At 43.6% G+C, this 16,913-nt stretch overlaps 2 protein-coding genes across 3 annotated transcripts in view; one reads left to right on the top strand and one right to left on the bottom strand.

Annotated features, from left to right (window-relative positions):
- Positions 1-10,077, top strand: part of GREM2 (gremlin 2, DAN family BMP antagonist) — a 39,573-nt gene extending 29,496 nt beyond the window's left edge. Inside the window, exon 2 of the mRNA XM_075412514.1 lies at positions 6,395-10,077. Within this exon, the coding sequence (XP_075268629.1) occupies positions 6,396-6,902 (507 nt within the window). The 5' untranslated portion in view covers position 6,395 and the 3' untranslated portion in view covers positions 6,903-10,077. The remainder of the gene's footprint in view (positions 1-6,394) is intronic.
- Positions 10,078-12,432: 2,355 nt separating this feature from the next.
- The window catches only part of FMN2 (formin 2), a 163,237-nt gene continuing 158,756 nt past the window's right edge, over positions 12,433-16,913 (bottom strand). For both annotated transcript variants that reach the window (XM_075412496.1, XM_075412505.1), the window contains 2 exons: positions 15,918-15,999; positions 12,433-14,527 (listed from right to left, as the gene is read on the bottom strand). In XM_075412496.1, the coding sequence (XP_075268611.1) occupies positions 14,501-14,527; positions 15,918-15,999 (109 nt within the window). In that variant the 3' untranslated portion in view covers positions 12,433-14,500. The remainder of the gene's footprint in view (positions 14,528-15,917; positions 16,000-16,913) is intronic.

The following is a 16,913-nucleotide window of genomic DNA, read 5'->3' as shown; positions in this document are numbered from 1 at the left end:
TGTCACCCTCAAAGTAAAGAAGTTCTTCCTCATGTTCAGATGGAACTTTCTGTGCTTCAGTTTGTTCCCGTTGCCCCTTGTCTTGTCACTGGGCACTACTGAAGAGAGTCTGGCCCCATCCTCCTGACAATCATCCTTAAGATATTTATAAGATCCCCTCTCAGTCTTCTATTTTTCAGGCAAACTCTATTTTTCAATATTTTAAATTCATTGTCTTCAGGAAGTGTCTTGACAAGGAGAACTTCTGGCATTCTAGGGGAGATGCTGGCCTCTCCTGAGGAACACAGGCTGGCATCATGAAACCCAGCCCCACCTTCCCCTTTCAGAAACAGAGTAAGAGCCTGGACAGTACAGTACGGTTCCTGAGGCATACAGACTGGAGGGAGACCTTTCCTGTTTCCTTCAAAGCTTCTGGATGTTCCCTGTGGACTTGCTTGGGCCTTTCTAGGGAAGAGCTGTTGGTGCAAGGGAGAGAGAAGGATGTATCTCCTTGGTGGAAGGGAGAGGGAAGGATGGAGAGGAGGAAGGATCTCCATCCAAGCCAGTCAGCGAGGGTACAAGGAGTTTATTAATTCTGAAAGAAGTGTTTTCTCCCTCTACCACCTACTGCTAGGGCTGTGATGCAATGAAATAGCTTTCTCTCAAGTCACTATAGAAGGTTCTTAGAGGGCAAGAATGGAAAAACTTCTGCTTGTAATGTCATCATTGTTTTTTAAACAATTCTCCTCTTTGGTGTTGCATGCAGTGGTTTTAAAAAGTGATGCTTCGTATTCCTAATATATGGTAACTCTACTGATAAAATGCAGAGATTTTGTATCTGAGTATCTGAATAACATATTCTGGCTGCAGCACTGTTTTGTGAGGGTTTTTTTTTAAGTTTGGTCCCACGCCCCACCTCCTACATGTTTTGTTGTTGTGGCTGGCCTCAGTTCTGGCAATTTAATAATGAGAGTCTATTAATGATGGAATGATTTACTAAGAGGCCCATGGCTCTGCAAAAAGAAAGATACGGTACAGTGGTTAGTTATTGCTGACATTGTTTAGGCACAGGAGAAGTAGTTTCCAAAGGATACTTAAAGGGAGAGGTTTGCACCAAATACCTCCCTTGTGCAAAGATGCCTGATTTGTATAGTCTTTATGCAAACATTGCACCATTAGAATCATGCCTAACCATTAAAAAATTAAATAAATAGCATTTTTGGCTTCCTGGTAGAGAATCTGATATTTCCTGGCTTCCCACATCTGTTTCTAAAGCCAAGTTTTAGTTCTTTGAAAAGTTATTGCCTGGCTTGTCTTCAAGGAACACTTCTTGTGTCCCATCTTAAATGCTGAGAACTGACCATGTACACCGTGTTCTTACATTAGTATACGTACAGCTGGATTATACAGATTCTTTTTTTTTTACTAGGTCTAATATGAAAGTAAGTGGGCAGTAGAAAATGTTTTGGTAACAGGGATTCCCACAGTCAGCTGAATTGCTGATCTCAGGAGAGCTGTCATGTCTCTGAAGTTTGCAGGATGGAAACTGGAAAAGAGTGATGCAGGTGGGCAAATGTGACTGTGTATGTACAGTGCCACAGAACTGATTTAATCTAGCCTATAGTGCCTGCCTTTGCTGGTAGTTGAGGAGAAACTATTTTCCAAGGCAAACTCGTCAGCTGCTAGTTAAATTCAAAATTTTCAAAAAGTAAAGTATCTCTGAAATTGTTTATCATCTTCCCAGTCGTTTGTTCTTATGGTGCTTTTCATGGGTGTAGGACAGGTTTACAGTACCAAATCTTCTTCCACGTGTATTTACAGGCTGAATCCATCCTGTGACTAGGCTAAACAGGTAGGCTCTCAAGCTCCAGGTTAAGACAAGTTTTGCAGATTTTTTTTTTAAACAATTGGCTATGGCTTTTTTTCTGAACTCCTCCCAGGAAGGTCTGGTGGACCTGTAGAAGATTGTGTGTCACACCCGTATCAGAGTTGGATGCTTGTAGGAATGCTGATAATGCCGAGTGCTTTGTAGATGTTGCATGCTAAAACAAACAAACCAACAAACACACCTGCTGATTTCCTGAGCATCTAACGCAAAATATCACAGGGATCTTCCAGCTACTTGCCTCTCTCTTACTGTCCACCTGCAGCCCTGAAGCAGGCTGATGTACAAAACAGGAATTCCTGGCCTGAAGCTGGATCCTGAGCTGAGAAGCTGGTCGCGCCTTTGAAAACCAGAGCAAACGGTGGAGCAGCTGCTCAGCACAGATGGGCGCTGCTGTTACCTCCTGCCCTGTTTATCAGGCCACAACACCCACTTCTGCATTGGGAGACTTCTCCAAAAATGATGCACTTGAATTCTGAGGTCAAATCCAGTACTCCAGTTCCCAGAGAAGTCCCCTAACCACAAAACTATAGGCTATTTTGGGGTTTACGCTGCTGCCTGTCCTGCCCCAGAGCTGGATTGCTTTCAAGAATGTGTGAGTTGTAGGGCCAGAAGGTTGGTATGCAGGAGGGAGCCTGCCTTGGTAGATATTTTATGTTACACAGTAATTGGATACAAGGAAGAAATAAAGCTAAGGGCGGACACAGTGATCCTGGGTCTTCCCCTCCTAGCTGAGTGCACTGACCTCTCTGGATTACAGAGCTGGATCTTGGCGTTTTTGCCTCCTTGGCCAAGGAATTTTTACACTCCTGGGTACCTAATAGCCCACCTCCAGCATGACGGGCTTGATGAGTTTATGAACTCATAATTGATGCTGATTTTCTTATCTCAAAGAGATAAAAGCTTAACATGTGCAATGTAAATGCAGCTAGGCCTTGTTTGGTGTCCAGTCTAGGGTTGTTTTCTGCACCAGCTCACACACTGGAAAAAAGGGGTGGAGGGAACTGGCAGCAGCTGGCAATGACAGTTGAAGAAGCCAAAAACTGTCCCAGGGGAGGTTCCACCGGCTCTGCCAGGGGAAGCCCCCAGTGCAGTGACGTCGTGCCCCGGGCTGGCGTTCGTGCGGGTTCTGCAGACATTGGGCTCCTGGGGCAGTGCTCGCTTGCTTTCAGCCATGCTGTTCAGTTCTGCAACACCGAAGTAGGGCAGAACTGCCCTGTTCTTGCCAGAAGACAGATTCTTCTCCTGTATTTTCTGTGTTTCTTCTCATCCCGCTCTGTCTGCAGACAGACAGCATTCACCATGTTGCTTCGCATTCAGGCTGTTTACCAAAGCGACCTCTGAGAATACTGAGGTTTCTCTTCTCTTCTCTTTGCATGTGAGTACCGAAAATATATGTAGTCCTTGGCATGTTGCTGGCACCAGGTGACCTTGTTTGCACCCTTTCTCGCTTGAATAGGGGTTTTGTGTGCCAGGGCTTAGAAAGGGGTGATTTGCAGGCTAGTAAGGGGCAACCCTGTGATTAGAAATTCCATGATCTGACAGGATGCACATTTGACCTGCTAGTGTAAAATAGATTATTATTCTATTATGTAAACATTTTAAGGTCCAGGCTTGATAAGGATCAGTGACAGAAATAGGTGGTGCGTTCCTACCTGTCTGTGGAAGTACTTGCTAACATGTACCGCAGTGTTCGGTTGCTGCACCTTACAATAGTGGCTTTGATTAATAATGCTTTATTAGTTATAAACATAGACTTACTGAATAAATCCTGCTTACTCTGTTGAATGGCCCTCCATGCCTACATAGAACTATTTCAGTAATTAGAAAGCTACTATAATATTTCTCTATATTGTAGACTATGAGTTGTTGGTTCTCTGTCAGCTTTCCTGAATTCCTACGTAGGATTTCTACTTGATCCCATCCTTGACACGAAAGGGAAATGGTTTCAGCTTGCATTTTGTGATGAGAAAGGGCAGCTGTGGTAAGTCAGGGTTTCCCAAAGGAAAGAGGAAGGAGCAGGGGAAAGATCGCGTCTCTCCTTCTGATGTGCCTCTGGACTTGTACCATCCTCTTCCCCACCAGGATCAGAGAAATGAGACTGGAGAGGTGATCTCCTTGCTGAAAAGGACCAAACTCCCTCCCTGAAGGACAGTGGAGTGATGACATTTGCTTTGTGGGCTTGCTTTCCAAGAGAAGAGCAGAAGAGTAGTCCTGAAGAGTGTTGGCATAAGGCATCTTGTGGAGAGCTCACCTCTGCCTTTCTCTAGAAGATACAGGCTTGTAACTCCTGTTTTTTTTCCCCCCCTTTGCTATATAAAACACAAAGCAGTGGGGATCAGTTCTTTTATCTACTACTGAAATGCAGCCATCAGTGAAGAATAACATGAGAACAGTTTGAAAGGAAGCGTGGAACACTGTATTCAACTGAAACTAATTACCTGATTAGGTTTTGGCCTGGCCGTGTGGGTTGACATCCAATGGTTTTGGCGACTACACCTGCGAGCAAAGCCAAGTCTAGTCTTGCTTCATTTAAAGACTCTGGACAAAACTTCTGGACTTGTGTGCTGAATGCTAAGCAGTGTGAAAATAGGCCACTGATTTAAAGTACCCATGGCTACAATGGGTGTCACTGGGCAGCTGGCATGGTTTCAGATGAATGAGCTTATTTGGGTTTTAAAAATACTGGTTTCAGTTTAGAGGTGGTTCTGTTTCAAGCACGCAATCTGGTGAAATTTAACTCTGCGTCCGAACATGCTCCATTCACAGCTATAGAATAGAGTCATAGAATCGTAGAATGCTTTGGGGTGCAAAATGCAGTGAACAGAGACATCTTCAACTAGACCAGGTTGCTCAGAGCCCCGTCCAGCTTGGCCGTGAATGTTTCCAGGGATGGAGCCTCCACAATAGGATTACTAATAGGGTTATCATTTTCCTTTCCTTCAGCACTTCAAACTTCTTCCCGTAGAAATTTAGTCAAAATCTGACACTGAGATCTCGTAAACTTAGCAAATCGCCTAAAGGGATGTTATCCCACCTAGTCTGCCCTGGGTAGTTCCTTCTCTTTATCTCCATTGCAGTTGAACACATTAGGTCTGCTTTGTTAGGTGAGAAGTATTTGTTACTGCTGTGTCTTCTCTTGCACATTTGCCACAAACATATTCTTGATCTGTTGGTGTCTTTGTTTAGAAAATGGCATGTTTTCTTGTTAGCAGTACCTATGCAACATCTCAAGTGTCTGTAGTGTTAGACATATGTGTATTTACCGCTGTGATGGTACTTTTTTGTCTTGGCATCACTCTAAAGGAAAAAAAATCATTACTTGGAAGGATTTGAAGCTTTACTGGAAAGAGAGGGATGCGTCTTTCATCCGTACGCTGTTGTAAAAATACAGTCCATTAAGAACAGAGGCGAGCAGAGCACTTTTAGAAAGACTTGAAGTGTCCTTGCCTCCGAACAGGAAGCTTCTGGGCTACACTCACTTCTGGCACCCCAGAGAGCCTCTGTTCTCCCTTCCCAGGGAGAAGGATGTGAAACGAACTGTCAGATGAGTTGTGGCAGTTCACTGGTGAGCATTGACTTTATGAGGAAATTTTGTACGTCTACTCTGATGTCCTGGAAGCGCATCGAGACACATTACTAAAATGAATTGGACAAGTGGTTGATGAAAATCCAAGAGCTGGTAGGAGATGCTCCACAGAACAAGAAATCCTAATAGACAACCATAGGAAAAAATCTTTTTGCCAACTGGCTGACTATTTTAACTTAACAAGTGGCTTATGCTCTACCCTAGTCCTTAACATCTAAAGTAAATACTGAATTCCCTCCTGTTTACAAACCTTCTCAAACCATTTGCCTAAGAGGCGTTGCAGTACTGAAGTCCTCAGAGTTGTGTTTAAGCATTTCCTCTTACTGCAGGAATAAATCCATCAAGTTTTCGGCTTCCCACAAAGACAACAAATGCAAGTCTGTAAGTGCCATAAAAGCTCCAAGAGACTTCAGAAGCAATTTAAAATAACAAAAGTACACTTTTGGACACCTCTCACTACTTCTGTATGGAAGGAGGCTGGAGAGGCAGATGGGAGTTCACCTTGTGTAACCTGGTATTCCCTTCCCCTCTCTCCTGCCATCCCCAAATCCACTGTCGCAGTATTGGCAGAAGTCTCCTGAGCCCTCGCTAGTCTGGGGTTTGGCCCAGGATTTCACAGAGGAGGAGGAACCCTGTCTGGCTGAAGCTTCTATGAAATCACTACTTCGGGCATCAAAGCAGCGATGTCCCTGTGGGGGAAAAGCAAGTAGATGGAGAGCTTGGGGGGGGGCGAGGGGCACCGATGTGACTTCCCCAGGGCCTGGCCTCTTCAGGGTAAATAATCACCCTAGAGCAGAGCTAATCTCCTAGGAAAAGTGGTGGGATTACAAAGGCGGTAAGGTCTCCACTTCTTCTAAAAACACGTGTAAAGTTCAACTCCGTTACAATCTCGTGGTTTGAAAATGCGTATCTCCTAACAGCTACTTGCGTTGCCGTTGCAGGATGATCTGGAAATTCGCCTTGTCCGTGCTTCTGGTGGCAGCGCTGGTTCGAGTGACAGAGACGAGGAAGAACCGTCCGGCGGGCGCCATTCCCTCCCCGTACAAAGACGGCGGCAGCAACCACTCGGAGCGGCGGCAGCAGCTGAATAAGGAGGTGCTGGCCTCCAGCCAGGAGGCCCTCGTCGTCACCGAGAGGAAGTACCTCAAGAGCGACTGGTGCAAGACGCAGCCGCTGCGGCAGACGGTCAGCGAGGAGGGCTGCGTGAGCCGCACCGTCATCAACCGCTTCTGCTACGGGCAGTGCAACTCCTTCTACATACCGCGGCACGTGAAGAAGGAGGAGGAGTCCTTCCAGTCCTGCGCTTTCTGCAAGCCGCACAAGGTCACCTCTTCGACCGTGCAGCTGGAGTGCCCTGAGCTGGACCCGCCTTTCCGACTCAAGAAAATTCAGAAGGTCAAGCAGTGCCGGTGCATGTCTGTGAATCTCAACAACTCGGGCAAACTGTGACAGCAAGCGTGTAGCTGCTGCTTGGTGTTGCCCCCATCAGATCTACTGCTGCCTCTCCCCTCCCGCTGAGCAGACTGTCCATTTTGTTGGTTTGTTTCTTCTTTTCCCTTTTTTTTTTTCTTTTGTGTTTTGTTTTCTTTCAGGAGGCATCTCTCCAGCAAGGAAAGGCTCCTTGTCGCTTGCCTACTGGAATAAGGCTTTTTAATGGGCTGTGTTATGCACTTCACCGTAAAGTTTCATTGTATTTCCAATATCATCTGGTGGTTGAATCTTCTGGAGTGCAGCAGGCTCCCAGAAGTTGGGATTGATCAGCTAAGTGACCAGTTGGCTGAATCCAGCGTTAAATGTTTCCACTGTGTGGAGTAAAGCCCTCTGCCCTACACTCCAGTCCCCTCCACAAGATGAGAACGCCTTCCCCGTGCTTTGGTCCGGAGCTTGCCGCTCCCACTTGGAAGTGCTGGGATGCTGCCCAGGACTGGGGGACGCAGATGAGGGACAGCAACAAGGAGTAACGTGCGAAAAGCAAATGAGACTTTCCGACGAGGCTCATCTCCTTGAGACAACTTTTAATTGTGCAATGATAGACGGTTCCGGGCTTCTTGTCTGCATGGCGGATGAGAAGCGAGGGGGAGAGGGCGAGGCGCTGGGTCAGCCACCGTGACCGCAGAGCAGACTGAGGGTGGGTTCGGCTGCTGTTGTGGTTAGAGTATATCGAACACGTGGTCTCTGCAGCAGTGTTTATTTTGTAACCTAGCTATAGTAAACAGCTGTTTAAAGTATTATAGACCTAGCCATGTATATTTTTCTTGTGGCGGAATATGCCGGAGATTAAAATGTGTTGAGTAAGAGACTCGGTTGCTAGGTCAGCTGCCTGGCTTAAAATGGACATGGTTTAACTAGGCTTTCAGTAGGTTTTTGTGTGTTAGATATGTGTGTGTTTCTTGGTCCAGAAAGGACAACACCCATGTATGACCTTATATTTATGGCTGCTCAGACCAGGGAAGGTGGGAGGGGAGTGGGAGAGGAGCTGAGAACACTTAAGGGCACAATGTTTCACTTAAGGTATAAAAGCACTGTCGCACACAGGGCAGCATTTGGTCATTGCTGGACTGCGTACAAAAGCTGCATCAGTGTCATCAGGTTTTGGGAGTGGTGTTTGTCCCACGATTGGAAACCATGTTAATGTGTTAGCGTTAGAGGACAAACCCATCAGTCAGTGCCGCTGGAATGGGTCACAGCTGTGGGAGCAGGGAGAGAGCAAGCGGTAATTGCTACAGCACTGGTGGTCTACTCAGTTTTTGAGTCCTACATAATCAGTGTTGGTGAACGCTTGCAGTTCTTTTTAAATCATACTATGTTGTTACTCAGTTGATGGAGTTTAGCATGTCCTGTATATCCCGTTTGTTCCAGTTCTGATCTGTATTAGTCCCAGCTGCATTAAAATCCTACGTCTCAAAACAAACCAGCCCCTTCCCCCAAACCAAAGCCCATGCGTGCTCAGTTGTCTGAAGCTTACAAATTAGAAATGACACGCCGACTCCCTGATGCATGTCTCACAGCTCAGCATCTGCGTCTAGTGAAACCAGCTTGCTGTGGGAGCCTTTTCCCGCCAGCCTCTTCACATGCAGCCACTCCAAGGGGTTAATGCGCGTTCAGCGCTCTTGCCAGCCAGGGCTTCGGTGCCACAGGTCTCTATTATGTGAGACAGGCTGCTCTAAGAGGCTTTGGCCAAGCGGTTTACGGGGATTGGCACGGGCAGCATGAGGTTGGTCAGGTCTGTTAGCCGTGTTACGTGAGCGGCCGTGGCTTTTCTGCTGCGATCTTTCAGCGTGTCGGAAATGCGTGGGGCGTCTCCCCGCGCAGGGACTGCTTTCGAGGCCGTCGCTGCTGCACTGCCAGCGTCGTGGCGGCCACCGAGAGGGCACCGTCCCGTCTGGGCTTGAGAGCGTGGTGTGGGTGGGGTGGGAGGGGAACGTGGCAATAGCCGTCGTCTGCTAAGGCTCCAGGGATCTCAGCCTCCGCGTGAAAGAAATGAACGGAAAGTCAGGCTTTTTGGACTAGAGAGAGAAAAGCACCCTAGTAACTTCAGTTAAGAAAAATGTGCAAGAATCTTTATCTTTAAGCTATACCCTGCCTGGGTTTTTCACCAGTTTGCAATATGAATATGCTGCAGCTTGAAGCTCCTTCTAGGAGCTGTGTTTATGTAAAAACTGAGTTGAGCTTGTAATGGTTAAAACTGTATTTAATTCTTGTTTTATAAATGAAAAAAAAAGAAGAAATGCTTTAAGTATAATGTAATTATTTTATAGGTCTACTATTAAATTATAGATTAAATAATAAAGCTACTCTGGGGTTATATGGCATCCAGGTGTATGGGCTTTGCTTCAACACCTCGTGTCCAGCTGCTCTCTAATCAGTATGTTCTCCGGCTTCCTTTTGACCTTGCCAGATGCAGGTAAATGATGGCTCACCCTGACAGCTTGGGAAAGCCTGGCTGCTTCTTCCCTTGTCCTCCACCCCCCCAAAAAAAGTACCTGCAAGGCAAGAGGGAAATATAAATTGCACTAATCCTAGATTGTGGAGTCGATTCTGCACGCACAAATTCTGGCTTTTTCATTAACTGACAAAAAGACAACCAGCGCTTCACCACTGGCTGAGCTGCTGGCATCATTTGCGGTAAGATAAGTAACTATTACCCTGACCAAAGTGGTTTTGCTTGAAATATAGCTAGATCCTTATGTCACAGGCAACGAGGCTCATAGGGGAAAAAGAGAAGTATATCTTAAGACATAGGTGAGCCTTAATGGTTGCTGTCAGCTCTTGAACGAGTAACGCTCTATTTATCTCCAAAGGTAGGGTAGTGTTTGGGGTTTTTTCTTTTTTCTTTGTTTTTTCTTTCCAACCCAGAGCAAAGACAGATGCAAAATAACCTTGAAGGAAAACTTCAGTGAGGAAAGGGAGTTCTCTCACTGAGGAATGAGCCTCCTGTCCTGTGACCAGAGGAGCTGCCTGTCATGGGTCTTGAAAGAAGCAGGAGCCCCTAGACCACAAGCAGCAAGGGAGGGCTATGTCCATTATGGCACTGTAGCTGACACCCACAGGAGCCCTCTGCTCGCTTCCCTTCCCCAGCTCTTGCCCAAATCCTCTTACAGTTCATCAGTTTAATGGGTTTGGGGACTTTTTTTTTTTTTTTTTTTTTTTTTTTTTTTTTTTTTTAGTAGCTGTTTGTTTTTAGAATTGCTGTTTTGCTGTGCTGTAGTTACCTATGGGTGGTCAGGGCCCACAAGGGCCTCTGTCAGTTGGCTGGAGAGGAGCTCAGGCAGCCATCTCCTCCGACACCCCTCTCTCATTTCCACCCCTCCCAGGCACTCTCCCATTTGCAGGCAGCTCCGTTACCCAGCACCTACCTGAACCTCTCTGTTTGGGGTACAGCCTGGACTCCAGCTCTCCCAGCCCCGCCAGCCTCTCGCTGCCCCACTGCTGAACCACTGCACCAGAGGGACACGCTGTAATTCAAACATCTCTGTGTGGGAGCAATCCAAAAGCAAGGCAGCTCTCTTGGGGCAGACAAAAAAAGCTTTAGGTCAGATGGATCCATTCTGTCTCAAAGTGTGGGATGGGGGAAGGAGGGGGACAGTAAATGTTGAGCTCTGCCACCATGGAACTGCTGAGGTGGCAGGGTCCCAGTTTGGGGTGAGTGACAAACGGAGACTGCCAGTTTCTAAGAGCTTAAATTTGATCTGCAGCTGGAATAAATGAGAAAACAGTGCTGACTCAATGGGCACCTTTTATCTTCAGAAAGACACCCATCTTTCTGAGGCATCACTTACGCTTGGATGCCTTTACAAGCAGGCTGGGTGAATGTGAGGTACAGACAGGTCTGTCATAAGCAAGAGAATGGCCTTGAAAACCTGTTCCATAACGTGAACCCCATTTGATTGATGGGTGGCAGACCTGAGTGGTGTGGGGCAACTGTCTTCTCCCTTTGCTGACCTGTTCACACTGTCTTCAGAAAAACTCAGCTGCACCAGTTTTCACTTATTCTGTCCGTAGCAGCTTAAAATTGGTGTAACTTAAGTAACTGATACAATGGACTTGGCACAAACTTGGTTTTGCTTATTAAACTAAGAGTATGCAACAAAATAATTGCAATGCAAAGACTTGTTATATCTTCTCTCAATGAAATTAATAACTGCTTCCACCTTTTTAAGCTGATCACTGAAAAATTGGGCAAGCAAGAACATCAGTCTGTGGAAGATGTCACTAACTGCATTCCCACTGCCACTGTTGGTTAATACTTAACTAAGTTTTGGAAGTACTTTGGGATGATGAAACGTGCTGTGAAAAAAAGCTAACCACTACTGTGTCACAGCACGTGACAAAGTACCATACTTCTGAAAGGCTTTAATTTGCAAGGTAAACAACACAAATCTTCTTAGCTCCTCATAAAAAACAGACTGTTATTCTCAGTAAGTCACATCTGCTGCTCAGGTATGAAAGCCCTCAATTAGCTATTGCATTCATTTAAGTAACAGTGAGTAATATGTGGTGTGGGTGATCGACAAAGGCTCAGAATTTTGTCCATGAGAACTCCTGTAAGACTACAGCCAACTCAAAGTGTAGCATCCTTGATGTTGCAGTAAATGGGGGGAGAGGGCACCAATGGGGTGTTCAACCTCTTTAAAGCACACCCAAACAAACAAACGAGCACTAGTCCAGAACTGGGTAAAAAGCTGAGTGTACCAGTGAAAGAGCGAGCAGTGGTGAAACTCATGGTGGAAGTCACTCTGGGAGTGCTGCGGGTCAGCTTTGGTGCTGCACAGAGTGAGTCACTTCATTTTGTATGGAAGTTTGAAAACAGGCGGGAGAGAAGCTATGAGAGACAGACATGTTCAACCTAACAGGTTGGGCCTAAGTAAACTGGCAGAGGAAAATCTGTGTGGTGGACTGTATCTTCAGATTGTAACATGGTACCACCACCTACAGTCAGTCTTTGACACTGTTCTTCAGAGGTCTGCACATGACTTTCAGCATCCATGCTGCAGATGCAGTGAAAAGGGTGGTATGTTTTGTATGTGGCAGTTGTACCAGGTTGCTGGACAACACTTCAATGATATAAAACTTTATATATGTAAAGACTATTATGATATACAGATAATACTTTTTAATGCATGTTTTTGCCCTAAGATCAGTTTCTCAGGACTGTTACATAAGCAGTGTTAGTACAGGAACAGGTTACGAACCTAAAATATGCACAAGCCAGAGAAGTAATTGATACGTAGTCTGACCTGGTAAAGGACTCTGAAGCTGCTCACTACCACCACCTGGGGAAAAGGTAATATATCCACATAACTGGGAATTACTGTCACTATGCTTCCAAACGGCAAGGAAAGAGAAGCCCCGTTTCCACTGAACCGTTCACAAAGGTTTTTGCTTGATCACGGGAGCCCGAATGGGATGTGGTGCTTAGGAGCAAATGGTTGCTAGCAAACTACAGCATAGCCTGACAGTGAAGAGAGAAGGCGGTTATTTCATTATTATTCCTTTTATTTTCATATAAATTAACATTCTAAAAAAATTGAGATAGAAACACTAAATACAGTATTGCACATAGTGATCTTTGTTAGATGATCTATTATTTCATTTAGTATAGTAATATACACATACTGTAGGTACTGAAGGGACCAGGAAGGCTACAAATGAAAACATGCTACTGTATCCTTGCACTTAGGAGCAAAGTTAAGAGGAAAAGAGACTATTGTTTACATAAATACAAACATGGATTTGAATCAGTGCCTTTAAAATAGCTTTATTTTTTTAAAGTTTTTTTTTTTCCATAAGTTAGTTGTAACAGCAAATATCATCTTCTTTTCACTTCCCCAAATAGTAATGTTACTCCCATGAACACAAAATGTTAGAACTCCATTCCTGGTAATTTATATCCCTGCCAGAAATTATTACAAGTACAGATTTTCACATAGGTTTGTCAGCAACAGGAGACTTGCTTTTCACATAGTGAAAAAAAACATCTTTTCTAGTGCTTGGTATACGTGAAGAATAACAGATTCCTGAGGTCATATTTCACACTCCCTTTTATGACACCCTGTAGGGTATATTAGCCTCTGGACAGCTATGAATGTCTCTTGATGTGCTAGATTAGACAGGGAATAACCCAACCCAGCAGGCCAGAGCTCATTTGCCTTACCCCAGTGTCTTTCAGGCTCCAAGGCTGTGAGCACGTGTGTCCAGTTCAGTCGCACATGCTGCTTTCAGGAATAGTGCGCTTCGAAAGAAAAATGTTATCTGTCAGGCTGATTGGTCTGGGGCTCTTTAATTCGGTCCGGAGGAAGGGGTTGTTATCGGTTGAGCAGATCAAAACTGATACAGTAAATTCTGGATTGCAATTAGGAATTATGCATGTCGTCTAAAATGGAAGCCCTAAGTCCTAGATTTCAGTTGTTAACCTCCTAGTCAGGGACACTGAAAGCCTGGAGGGAAAGTCAGCAATTCTGTTAAGTGTGAAATTGATGTCCGTTAGTTGGTAGTCTAGGTTCTGTCACTAGAATTGGCTACTGTTTTCCATAATGTCAATCCCCATGTGCATCTTTTAATGGCTCTCTAAAGGAGTTTTAAATTAACTGTAAAGCTAATTCCAAAAGGGAAGTCACGTACATTTGGCCAAAAGCCTGACTTAAGCAATCTGCAGTTAAAACTATACTATACCTTCTAAAGTTCATGTAAAAGTATTAGCTGCTTTATATATTAAGAAACTATAATAGCCAAATCTCTCATACTCTATCATACTTCTGTGCTTTTTTGTATTTTCCTGCTTTTCACTTGCTCTCTTTTCTTTTCTCTTTTTTTTTTTTTTAATGCTGGGTTTCTGACCCCCATACCACCTGGCATTCACTATCTGGCAAAAGATGAAGTAAAAGTATGCTGCCTTATCGATTTTAAAGATAGTTACAGTAAACATCTTGTTCCACAAATATTTAGTCATGGAGGGCAACTGAACAAGTTGGGAAAGCATTGATTATCCTGTATAAACAGCACTTAACGATTCAAAACACAAACTACAAATGCCAACATGAAACGGATACAAACAATTCACTAGGAGTAACATTTCTTTCCCTAACCTAAGTGCAGTGCCATGAAGTATTTGTGTTAGACAGATGTTGCCAGTAGGAATGGAAATGTTTTACTGTATCGAGTAGCATTCTTGCGAAGTTCAACGTAATGCAATTTTCAGCATGTTCAGAACGGATGTAGATGCCGCTTTTTATGCATGCTGACTTGGCCTATTTGTAATATACCATACACTTTACAAAATATCATTTCTGAGTGGCAAGGGAGATACAGACTACAGGGAAGGTGTTTCAAGTCCATACCTAGTCTATTGTTGGGCACTCCATTAAGGTGATTACATTCGTGAATGAATGTACAATAACACATCAATTGGTGGAGAGAACAAAAAGCGAATTCAAAAAGGTCATGAAAGCAAATGATCACGATGATGTAGTTTCCTTCCCCCTCACTCCCCACCCATAGGCGTGTTGAGTTTTGGTAACCAGGTAACAATGGCTTTTGCTTTTCTTCTCTCAGATTTTCATACTTATCTTTGCTTTCTGAAAAATAAAATAAATTTTAAAAAGCAGACAATTGAGCATACATATAACCACCTCACACAAATATGAAAAGCACAGAAATACATGGGCTAATGTTCAATTATACTTACCGTAGAACTGACTTCACAAATAAATTTCCTTTGAAGCTAGAACTGAAGCGGACTGCAGCTACGCACTGCTTGTGACATATTTTTACTTTCCTTTTCACTCTTATCAAATTTTCAGTAACACTGAAAGTCCCAGTTTCAGTGCAAATAATAATGATACAGGAATAATTAAGCCTATAGTTATTTCTTAAAAAAAAACCTCTCATCTTTTTTACATATAGCAAGATATAGGTGAGATGGAGAAATCCAAGTCAATGTTAGACTTCGGTTTCTTTGAAGAAATGTCTTGATCTGATTTCAAATAAAATTTATAAACTAGATTTTATTTTATCATTCCTAACCAAGCTGTTACTCCATTTACATTTCTTGTGGCACTAACCACAGCCAACTCTCCCTAAATATTCAGAATAAGAAACAATAAATGCAATATTATTTCTTCCTGTGTCAGATTATGTCAGTTGAATACAGCAAATTACCACCTGCTTCATTTCAAGGATGTGTCACAGTAACATAGCCATTACTACAAAGCACAAAAGAATTAAATCATGCCTACGGATGGACAGACAGGGACACGGACACATGAAAAAAAATTGTTTTATAATATTTTACAAATATAATTGATGCCAAGTTGATACAGATATAATTTTAATGTGAGGTGCCAGATAAGTTTTTCGCTATAGGAATATTCATTTTCTGTAAAATCAGTCATGATTGTAGCAATGCTGAGGCAACCATAGTGCAAAAGTTTCATTGAATGACTAGAATTACTCCTCTGCTATCATGAAAGCTATTTATCTGTTTTCAGAAGAATGGTGAGAGCACATTAGTATCTTTTTCTAGCGTTGCTATTCTAAGCAGATCCAGATCGGTGGAACAGAAGACACTAGCATTTGATACCAGGGATCCAACTTGAAAAATGTGTACCTATCACAATTCTTCCTTACATTTTGTAACTGTAGAAAAGAGAGCGAATACAGACTGAATAAGCTTGAAGACTGGAGTTACCTTCTCCCTTCTAGGGGCATCCCACACCAAGACTGGGATGCAGACAGATTGGCAGGGTGGGGGAATAATACGCTGCTCTTACTTGTGCTACTTCTATTTTGTGGAGTAACATTCACAGGCAGCATTGAAGTTTTAATCTAAAACCTTTTATGAAAAGGCTAAACATTAAAAAAAAACCAGAACAAAAAGTACATCAAAAATAACAGAGCTACTAAATGAAAAGAGAAAAAGGCAGAATGACAGACAGGGACAAAAGTATAGCTACAATTTTTACTTACAATTCCGGAGTCATGTTTTGGTCTTATGTTGTATAGCGACTTCCCCTTTTTCTGCCTGCAGACTTCCTCTGCTTCTTTAACTCTGAAGAGAGACATAATTTATAAATATTCCTCTAGAACAAAACCATTTCCAAAGACAGAGCAGTGTATAACTTAAAAATGTAGGCCTGAGGACACAACTTTATCCCCCATATTTTCATTAGCATGCTCCACAAAATAGCAATTGCACTCCGAGGCTGCTGTCACGATACCATCAGACTCTGGCACTTACAAGGACAGGCATAATCAATGGCATAATCAATTCTAGTTACAAAATCAATCAGTACTCACTATAGTTGAAGATTCAAATATATCATGATTTAAAACACACTGGATGACACGAAGATTACCTTTCAGAGCATTCATACCAAACACTGCTAAGAAAGTTTCTTTTCTGACTATTTAAAAATCATTCTTCATCCATTCCCAACCTCAGTATTTCAACTAGAGTTTAAACGAAGGTACTCACCAAGCTATCTTCCCTTTCACCCAATTTGTATTTAAAATTGTAAAACACCTTAACCAAAATTTCTACTCTTTACTCTCTACCTTAAAATAGAAATGGAAAATTGCAGAATCATTATTAAAGAACATGATTACAACCCAGGTGGTGGACGCCAGTATGCACGTCTCTCTCTTTCCAAAACCGAGGGTGAGCAGCAAGGCTTACACCAGCACCGAAGATGAAAACACTTGGGCTGCTTGGGCGTAAAGAGAGAAGCAGGTTCCAGAAGTGAGGGTCCACTTCTCAGTGCTTCCTGACTTGGTAAATGGTACCAAATTAGGGCCTTGTGAAATACCACCAAATGCCACATTTTTCATGGGATAAATGTCCTTTTTTTGTCACGCAGATAGGGAACAAACCGTGAAAGGCAGAGAGCTATACTGCAACTGGGAGTCTGCCAGAATCAGTCTGGTGCGTTCAATGGCACCCTGTAAAACATTTCTTTACCATTT

This window comes from Opisthocomus hoazin, chromosome 2 (genome assembly GCF_030867145.1).
Source record: "Opisthocomus hoazin isolate bOpiHoa1 chromosome 2, bOpiHoa1.hap1, whole genome shotgun sequence".
Taxonomy (NCBI): Eukaryota; Metazoa; Chordata; class Aves; order Opisthocomiformes; family Opisthocomidae; genus Opisthocomus; species Opisthocomus hoazin.
The sequence above is the reverse complement of the archived record's forward strand: the minus strand, read 5'-3'. Positions and strand labels throughout refer to the sequence as shown.